This window comes from Lepeophtheirus salmonis, chromosome 5 (assembly GCF_016086655.4).
Source record: "Lepeophtheirus salmonis chromosome 5, UVic_Lsal_1.4, whole genome shotgun sequence".
Lineage (NCBI taxonomy): Eukaryota > Metazoa > Arthropoda > Copepoda > Siphonostomatoida > Caligidae > Lepeophtheirus > Lepeophtheirus salmonis.
The window spans coordinates 39,005,323-39,015,519 of NC_052135.2; the positions used below are offsets into that span (position 1 = coordinate 39,005,323).

Consider the following 10,197-nt stretch of genomic DNA (forward strand, 5'->3'; position numbering starts at 1 on the left):
GCACAAGATGTGGTAATAGAGGACACTATTCAAGAGTATGCAGGTGTCTAAAAGAAAACTCTATTTGGATCAACTTTATTAAAAAAAATTGAACTGAATAAATTCCCATCGATGTATGTCCATGGAAATTACTTCAAAAATATAATAGCTACATATGACAGTGGTGCAATTGTATCTGTCGCTGGATCAAGAGTTCTAAGTAAATATTGATTCCAACCCAATTAAAAGAGTATCGTTTAGACTATATATATTTAACTTAAATTATTTATTTATTTATACATGAAGGAAGAGGATTGTTGTATATATTTAATATGTAACTTTATAAATGTATAATATATTCTGTAAATTTATACAAGACAAAATATATATTGTTGGTTAGAGAACATAAAACCCATCATAACAGGAAGTGTACTCGTAACTTTTATGTGACCCCTGGCCATAAAGGATGAATAGATAACTTTGGCACGAAATCTAAAGAATAGAAATGATGCAATAAAGTAACAGATTATTTAAAAAAATATTTTTCATATTTACGTGTTGACAATTAAATGATAACAAAACATTCATTCCATTTCGTGATCAACAATTCCCTCAATTTCTTAGTACTTAGTTTGAACCTCTTTTTTGTATTGATGATATTCATCTTACTAAAGACTCTCTCAGCCTCACAATTGGAGTATTTTTGTATACAAGGTTTTCGCTTGTTGAGAGTTCCTTTAGTTTTGTGTAGCCAGGATTCTTTTAAAGCACTTTTTTTTAACTTGGTCTTGTATGGCTCTTCCTTCAAATCTTGAGTCAGATTTTCTAGTATGGTTAGACTGGTAAGAAGAGGCGATCTTTCCGCAAGTGCAGTTATTGGTAAAGGTATTTGACAAAAAATTTCCTGTATAAATACGACTTATTCTCTTAAGTCGTATCATTATGAATTAATTCTAGTGCCGTTCTGGTTCCTGTCAAATCACGGTCAAGGCTGGTTAAATATTCTCTGAAGACGTCGAAGAGATGGTAGAAGTACTCCACTGCTTTTAACCAAGTTCCTTATCTTGTTATAATTGGTGATGGAAGAGGGAGGGGAATTTCGTACAAAGCAGTAAATACTCTCTTTGAGATGATCCAGAACATTTAAAGGGATGTTACACGACACAAATAACTTTGCTACGTCCAAATTGAACTATGAAGCGTTTAATTCTCCTTCGTCTCCTTGAATCTTGTGTTTCTTAAAGACTTTTAATATGTTGATGTGTTGGGAGGTTTTGGAGTGGCGGATTACTTGCCATAAAGAACGATGTGGGCACGTGAAACTGCAAAAATGGCAAGATATACTTTTATTTTCCAAATCATAATTCCAGACATTAGTACCTCCGTTGTTAGAAACCCACGAAAAAAGGCACGTTTTCTTCGGTATGATGATTAAGCACGTAAGAGAGAAGTAAGGGGAAGTTGATTTACTGATGATTAGTACAATACTGAGGAAAATTTGTTTAGAAGATGCAAGCGTACCAACTTCCTTTCTTTTATATAATCTTTTTCAAGCAATCAAAATCGTTCTTTTTTAACGATTCCAACAACCCTATGAATAAGTTATAATGGTCGGGCAAGAAGAGTGTCGTTTTTCCTCATTTTTCATACTAAAAATGGAAATATGTCGAGTTCAGAAGAGGATACAGAATCAATAAAAACACTTTGTAATCCTAAAAAACCTTTTTACATCAGTTTTATTTGTGGTACTTTAATTTGGTGATTGTCTTAATGGTGTAAAATATCTCTGAACGATAATTGTTACGAATGACTATAACCTCAAATATTTCTGAAACTTGACGACAAAGAGAAAAACTAAGATCGGTTTTGGATTTTACGCTCAAGGATATATTATATTATTGCCTGATTTTCATTGGTGAAAATTTTGACCCTCTAATTGTTTCCCAGTGCACGATTGACGAATATATCCTTCCTATATCTTCATTTCTTTAAAAAGGTTCCATTAAATAAGCATATATTGTAATGTCTTTAAATTTCTTTGTTGTTACCAACATTCACTTCGACATAGTTTATATATATCAAATTTACATGTCATCATGAAAAAATAAATTAACAGGGAATGCGAAAATACATTCTAGTTTAAAATTATCCTTCAATTAAAATCCACCATCCCATTTTTATTCCTTTAAATATAAAACACTAAAAAAAAATCATAAAAAATATGGAAACATTGGGAGAGCTAAAACAACACATATTGATTAAAATTACTTTCAAAATCAAAAATACACATACAGTACGACTATAAAAAAATCTAAAGAACGTTCAAAATAATAATATCAAACGACCCAAAATTATTTACTTTTCCGGAATCTATCCAATATAGTCTTTAGTGTATGATAATATCTAACTGACCAAGAAGGAAATTGTCGAATCAAATACAAGGTAAAGTCCCAATTCTAGAAATTATCCCGAGGAATATGCAAGGAAAAGTGACATATCTTGCTGCAGATACAATAATTTCCCAAAATCGTATTTCATTGCCGGAAGTAAGTCAACTTTCTATAAGAGCTTCAAAACTTATTAAGGCATAATTTACTGCACGGATTTCAGGGCTGGAATTACTTTGCATAGGAATACCGAATAAAATATGGGATTTCAAATGGTTTGAAAGCAACCCCACTAATCCCAAGTTTAACGTTGGAGATAATCGACATATTATTTTTTGAGAAGCCCTCCAAGAAGGAGACAATGCACATACTGCAGGATTTGATAGATCTGTTCTAATCGTGATGTATTTATAGACTGAACTATTGGAGATACTGATCGACACTCCTTTTTTGGATTGCAGGACAGATCAATGATGACCTTATTGTTCCTTTTTGACAAAACAATCCCAAGCTGAACAAGGCCTCCATATGATTGACTTTTTGGTCTCTTGAATGCCGCAATATAATTGAAATGGAATAAAATTTTGTTCATTACTGTTCTCATAATTGTAAAAATTGTAAAGGTGTAAGTGTACAAGCGCATGTTTGACAGTATTGCGCTTGGCCAATTCAGTCGTGAATTATTGTGTGTCGAGTATGGAGACCTCCAAGGAAGAAATACGCCTTATTTTATATTTTTACTAGCTGAAGGGGAAAATGAGGCGAAAACGACCAAGAAAATTAACGATATATACAGGGGTCTTTCGGTTCAAGGCAGCTCGGATGGTAAGTTCTTATACATTCACTCTAATTCCGTATCTGGCACCTGGTCCTGTCTATGGCCAATGCGCATCTGGGTACAAATTTTGCCTCAATAGAGGGCTGTGAAAATTGGTTGCCAGAGTTTGTTTGTTTTTCGATGGGGACAAGGGCTTCTACAAAAAGGACATTATGAAGTTGGATTCTTGTTGGCAACAAGTTATCAAACAGAACAGGGCATATTTGGCTTAAATTGGATGATTGTAACTTTTCTTATAAAGCATTGAAATAAAGCACTTGTTAACATATATATCTAAAAGAAGAAGTATCGCCTGTTATGGTGTAAATTGATTTAAATATACATTATATATGATAAATATATATGAATTGAAATATAATTATAATATTTTACCTTCATGTATGTAAAAAAATTTAATATTTATATTTAATTTATATTAATTTTACTCTCTTATATTCACTAATGCTATTTTAAATGTAGAAGCCTCTCCTCTTTATAGTAGTAATTCATTTTCTCACTCAAAGTCATATAACAGGCAGCTTATATCAACAATGGTCTTAATTCAGTAATACCAAGGTTAATAGAAATACAAGGTTATACCATAACGCGTGCAGGACTGATGTTTGACTTCCACCACACTTTTAATATTGACGTCATAGTAGATGAATGGTTGCGTGTTCTGTCCAAATCTGTCTGTTTTGCCAAGCAGTCGGTACAATACATCAGATTGAAAATTCTAGCAAGTCCCATTACCTGATGGTGTAGAATTGTATTTCTATTAACCTTGAGTAATACCGTTTGTCTCGCTCCCAAATTCTCCTTGAACTCTTACTCTCAAATCCCATCTCTAATAATAAGTTATTACATTACTGAATTAAACAGTTATTATATTACATATGATTTCTTTAGCAAAGTAATCCCGTTACACTATTAGTTACTAGAAAAGTAATGTTATTATATTACTAACTAGCACGTTACTACATAACACTACATAACCTTAAGAGGCTATACAAATTTACAAAATATAGTTTTGAAAGTGCAGAAAATAAACTTTATTAATTGTACAAAGAACATAAAAAAAAACATATTTTTACATTGGATTTTTTTTATTCATCTATTTTTTATGAGCTATTATCAATTCCTTTTAAGAATCGACTTTGATTATAATAATTATGTAGTTAGAACTAGGATGCCTATTAAAAAGAGTTTTTTTATTATCTAAGGGAAGTAATAATTCAATTGATATAACAATAATAAAGTACCTATTTTATCTTCTTAAAAAAATTAATCACCTGGATTTAGAACAACAAAATATAATGGCTAAATGTACCCTGATTATTTACCATAAAACAAGATTGTCTGATCTGATGTATAATTTATTTCCTTTGCAATAAGGAATTGTAGTGCACATTAAACTCCCATCACCCTGGATCATGAGTGCATTTGCGGCTTTTCTATTAATATTGAGCTTGAGTTGCGAGTCATTGGCTCAGGAGGAGTTATCAGAACGTAAAGGTATGTAATATATGGATTTTACTTTACATTTTCATATCATAACTCTATTTCAGTCTATGAGATAAAGAATGGAGCCTTTGATTTCATCATGTCCCAAAAAGATAATTTTACACAGGGATGGAGAGATGGACAAACTCCTATTGCTTTACTAGGTAAGATGTCTTCATTTATTTTCAGTATAATAGGGGCTATAATTTATGTACATAATGGATCCATTGTTCCATTCTTATAGCCATTACTCATCATACTTTATTCTTAGGTTTACTGTCGGCTCGTCCCACATGGAATAACGTATCTCATAGCCTTTCTTTCAAACAACTTGAAGTGGAGTTCCTCTCGGAAGCTATTGGGTACAGACTCTATCCATTTGTCCATAATCTTTATACTAAACCATTCTTACTTGCAGGGATTCTTCATTAAAAGAAATTGACTCTGCAAATCTTGCTGCGTTTGGAGGAGCATTTCTAGCGGGCTGCTATAATCTTAGAAATGTGAATGGCATGGATTTAATCTCCATTATGATGCATCGTCTAAAACATACACCGCCAACATCCCCTGCTTTCGGAGCGTTGACTCTTGTGTTGTGTAACGAACTGGAAGGCTTAAACTTGGAAGAAGCCATTGAAGGTCTCGATAACTTTTATATATTAGGAAAATTGTGCCCTTTTTGCGTGGAAGTATCTTCGGTTCGTCTCCAGGCTCTTTTATGCTTGATCAAGAATGCGGAAGGCGAACAGCAGTAATATTAAAATTCATAAATTTTTCAAAATAATCATTTTGTTCTTTTCATTATCAGGCAAAAAATATCAAAGTACATATACAAGAATCGCAAATATTTAGACTCTGTTGAAAATACATTGTCTGGAGATTTTGGTAAAAATTTATTTCAAACCTCACTCGCCTCAGTTGCTCTGTACAATACATCACCAAAAAAGCTTAAAGATGAATCTCGCTTCACAATGAGCAAAATGTATTTATTGAAGGATCGACAACCGAATGGAAGTTTTGGACGATCTGTTCGAATAACAACGTCTGTAATCTCTGCATTTTCTTCATTCACCACAGATCAGATCCAAATTGCATGTGATCACAAGTACAAAGCCAGAGCATTGGTAGAAAGTCAGGACTTTGTTTTCTTTAAAATAAATGATGGCGTGTATACTCATCAGTCTATTCGGTTTCGGATTTCATTAAAATCCAAGGGAAGGACCTCGCTCTATGATGCCTTGTTGGACTACTCACAAAATAATCCACAAACTTTTAAGTAATAATTTTCTCTGAGGTAATCAGCATATTATTTCTTCTCCTTTTCCCAATAGAGTACATACAAAGTCAACATACCTTGGTGAGAGACTTCTTGGAATCAACGAGCTGAGAAATAGTCGCAAAGAACGTACATTTTGGAAAATTTATATTTTAAAAAGGGGAAATTCAAAGAGCCACAGGACTCTCTTGACTAAAGATCTTAAGAAAATAACACTAAGGAAAAATCAAACATATCTCTTTAGTTTTGAAAAAATTTAGTAACATTTTAAGTTATAAAAAAATCTTTAGAAGTACATTTTAGTAATGTAGAATTGTTTATACTTTTATATTGATGCAAATAAATCAACTTTGTTAATGATTGTAAAAGTGATTTTAGTTTAATTCGAATATTTCTCTCGGAGTCGTCGAGAACAAAAATGAAATCTGGTTTATTTTCAATATAGACTCTGTATACCTCTCAGGACATAAAATACAATTGAGGATCGACATTGGAATAATTCTTACCTGAGTCCAACAAGGACTTATGTATTTTCACAACTCTGCTACAAGCCCTTAAGGTTAATTTCAGTCTTTTATGAGCACACTCGAATGTTCAATCCGGTTTTGTATATGATATACATCAATGATAACTTTTATGTAGTAGAAAAGGAAGTTCACTCCTCAGCTATTAAGTAATAATGACGACAGCTTTGGAAAGTAAAATTCAATATTCAGGTTGCCAACTTATAAAAAAAATATAGGGCGAGCTAAAATATGATTCCCTTTAGTATCACTGCTTATAACTTCCCAACAAACCTTCAGTGTTACTCTCCATCTTTTATGAACAAACCCACTGGTGGTTACACTTTCTAAATAGATGTTTTCTCCTGAAGAGTGAAATATTTAGAAAATAAAAATACTAGGGTCAACAACTACAAAATCTAGTACTAGTATGTATATTTTTATAACGTTTTCTCAGCCATGGTTTTCCACTCACCGGGATTTAGACCTTTTTAATTTATTCATGCACACTTTTCTTACCAAATGAAATACTTCATAAAAAAACTTTTTTTAAATCAGTACAAAATAATTATAAAATTAAGTAATGAGTTAACAACCGTAAAACATAAGCCTAAGTTGACTGAGGAATAAGGTTTTGTTATAGATTTATTGAATCAATATGTAATATAAATAAAATTTGAACTAGAATCTATACTTTGTCATAAATATCCTAACATAAAATTGAAACTAACAAAGATAGCAATGGATGTATCAAGAAGAACGCAACTGACTGAACCTCCTATATTATTTAGACTCTCTAAGGTTTTTTCTGTTGTTCGCTCAGAATATTTCTCTGATTTAGGCTGATTTAAAAAGAGTCTTTCACGAATGCTTAATGTCTCATCATACACAGATAAAGTAAAATTTAAGATCACGACAACATTGGAAGTTAATGAAACGTCTGCCCAATTCGATCTGAGTTTATGTTCGTCGTTACTCTCAGCTCTTATTCGATATGTGTCGCCCGAATGTAAAAGTCTCCAATATTCTCCCAACTCTGTGGTAAAGAGTATTTTGTTCCGTCCTTCAACTCTGATGACACTGTATTGATAAGGATGTCCATCAGTATCTTTTACTATACCCTTGACACCAATATGAACTGCTTCAATATAACTAAGTAGAGGCTCTTGATTGTCATCCATGTGTTGTTCAAGACTCACCTTATAATAAATGAAATTAATTATTATTATTATTATTAGAACTTATGTATTAAATACTAATAGTGATAGGTATCGGTCTAAAAATTCTAGACCGGTCTGAGACCATTATAATTTTGGTTGGACTGAATTTGTTCGGTTCTTTAAAGAAGTTGAGTCTCAAGGGGTTTTATCGAAGAAAAAAACGTTATTAATCGGTAACAAAGACGAATATGGCCTAGATTGGTACCACCAAAAAAAAACCGGTTTTGATTGGTTTCATTTACAGTTATTTTGAACCAGTTTCATAAATAAATAGTTAATGAAGTCAAATCTGTTTCCAAATTGTGAACATTGGTGTCATATGAACTTTAAAGCATTTTATATCAGGTCATTACCTTTTAATATATATTGTAATGCGTCCTCTGAAAAGGAACAGAAAAAGAGGCCCAAAATTGTTCTGAGCCAGAGCGAATTCAAACTTAATCAATCAACGTTCTAAACATTGATATGAAGAAAAAAGTTGCAGAAAAATAGACCACAAAATACAATCTATATTTGAATGTCAGAGAGGTAACTCATCACGGAGTTACCTCTCTGACATGTGTGCAAATCGTAAATCAAAGTAGGGTGAAAAATCGGTTGAAAGAGTGAGAACGGAAAAAATCAGTCCAAGATATGTATAATTAAATTTATTTTATACGGTCAGATATTTCACTATGGATCCAAATCTTTGTAGAAACCGTGGGGAAAAAACGGTATCGGACCGACTCCCATCACTAATAGTTATGTGGGGCTTACAGCTTTTGGATATTTGCAACAGGACATCTCTACAGTGACTTCCATGCAATTCGTATAAAGGTAATTAAAGTCCTGCATCCCTCCTTCAAATGAATACCATTCAGCCCCATTTGTTATTCCATCTTCAAATACTCCACCAGGACAGATACTATCAAAGCCTTTATGCATTGTTGGATGATTAAAGGAGTACACTTTGGAAATATATTTGAACTCTGGAAATATAAATTAATAAAATATATATTAAGGAATTACAAATAAATATTTACTTTTAATTACGAAGAGAAAAAATGAGGAAGTTTTTTTTTCCAATATAATATATATTATCCAGAATAATTGTGAACTTCCGTTCAACATAACTGAATCATATTATTATAATATGTGACCTATTTTTTATACAGTTATTCAAACAATATAATATAGTATTTTTTAGTGAATAAGTCAAATGTCTTGTTATAAAAAGCATCTCTTCTCGATATAAGTGTTATGAGAACATGAGTAATTTACCTTCATCATCTTCTGTTATAAATGGAGCTCCTAGAGGTAGATCGCTACGATCAAATGGGTAATTAACAACTAAAGCCCCTCCATGAAAATTGGCTGATAACACAAAAGGTTTACTAAGTATCCATCGTACAAGTCCTTTGGTTTCTGGTTCAAGATACATGATATCATCCTCAGTTATCTGAAAATAAAAGACAACTTATTTCAAAATGGAAAAGCCAATTAATATTAACACTCTAAATTACGCTTTCATTCACAGATGGAAAGTTCCGATTAAGATCTTTTCTTCGTGCATTCGTTCGTCCACGAATGCTAATACAATCCCCTTCCCTGGATCGAGCAAATCCATCAGGATTCATGGAAGGAAGGATATAAAGCTCCGTTTCTTTTAACATTTTCAATATTCTAGGATTTTCTTCCTGATACCAATTACATAGTTTGTGAATAAGTCCTAAAAGGACCTCCCGACTCACAGGCTCGTTTCCATGCATATTTCCTATCAATTTGACCATCGGAACTATGAAAATAGAGTATTGATTGAACATTAAGAATCCCAAAAAGAATAGGGACTAACCAAGTAAGGGCCTTTCCTTATGAAGTGTTAACTTAGCCCCCATGAGAGCTCTACCCTCCCTTGAATTTTCAGATAAATTGAAGGATTGAATGATTTGTGGACATTTTTTTTCAGCGGACAGTATGGATTCAACAAGATCTTCATGACTATGATACGAAAATGAGTGGACACTGAGTAGGATGACTATAACGTTGAAAAATAAGAAATAATATTTTTATAATAATAAATTCAATAATTTATTTCAACACCCACAAAGCAAATAAAGAACAGGGAACTGAATTACTTTCGTCATACTCCGCTACTATTCATATTATAACTGAGTCAATAAGATTTGAAAATAATATGTAATCGAATGTCAACAATCAGCAGACGAGAATGCAAAAGCGTGTGCTCGTTTGGAAATATTCCAAACTTTTCTACTGCTCCTTAGTTGAAGATATGCGATATTACGCAAACGCCTCACTCCCTACTCCTGCAACACTTTTTGCCGTTTAAAACCATTGTCCATTGATATCAAATACCTGAGCGTTTGAGGATCGTCATCCAAGAGAATTACGGTAAAGGCATTTTGATAACAGAAAAACCCACACCACTATTAGGTAGTAGGTTTCTTATTACCTATTATTCTTAGACTATCTTTTTAGTACCAAATAACTTTTGGTTATTTTAAATAATTCTCAT

At 32.4% G+C, this 10,197-nt stretch overlaps 2 protein-coding genes and 1 long non-coding RNA gene across 4 annotated transcripts; 1 reads left to right on the top strand and 2 right to left on the bottom strand.

Annotated features, from left to right (window-relative positions):
• Window positions 1-301: 301 nt before the first annotated feature.
• On the bottom strand, window positions 302-1,456 carry LOC121118714 (uncharacterized). The gene is made up of 3 exons (XR_005864545.2): window positions 1,360-1,456; window positions 535-1,301; window positions 302-471 (listed from the first exon to the last, which is right to left on the bottom strand). It is a non-coding gene; the product is annotated as an uncharacterized lncRNA (long non-coding RNA).
• A 3,032-nt stretch (window positions 1,457-4,488) lies between these two features.
• LOC121118449 (uncharacterized) lies at window positions 4,489-6,330 on the top strand. Its single transcript, XM_040713033.2, has 6 exons — window positions 4,489-4,698; window positions 4,752-4,850; window positions 4,958-5,048; window positions 5,105-5,437; window positions 5,495-5,962; window positions 6,018-6,330. Exons 1-6 carry the CDS (start codon window positions 4,617-4,619, stop codon window positions 6,220-6,222), a joined length of 1,278 nt encoding a protein of 425 aa, XP_040568967.1. The 5' UTR covers window positions 4,489-4,616; the 3' UTR covers window positions 6,223-6,330.
• Window positions 6,331-7,092: 762 nt separating this feature from the next.
• LOC139905463 (carboxypeptidase D-like) lies at window positions 7,093-9,884 on the bottom strand. 2 transcript variants are annotated; one of them, XM_071888661.1, is made up of 6 exons: window positions 9,769-9,884; window positions 9,517-9,699; window positions 9,188-9,459; window positions 8,946-9,123; window positions 8,442-8,653; window positions 7,093-7,664 (listed from the first exon to the last, which is right to left on the bottom strand). In XM_071888661.1, exons 1-6 carry the CDS (start codon window positions 9,806-9,808, stop codon window positions 7,164-7,166), a joined length of 1,386 nt encoding a protein of 461 aa, XP_071744762.1. In that variant the 5' UTR covers window positions 9,809-9,884; the 3' UTR covers window positions 7,093-7,163. The 2 variants fall into 2 exon arrangements, with proteins under 2 accessions (XP_071744762.1, XP_071744763.1); XM_071888662.1 differs by having other exon boundaries at window positions 9,800-9,829.
• Between the last annotated feature and the right edge of the window lie 313 nt (window positions 9,885-10,197).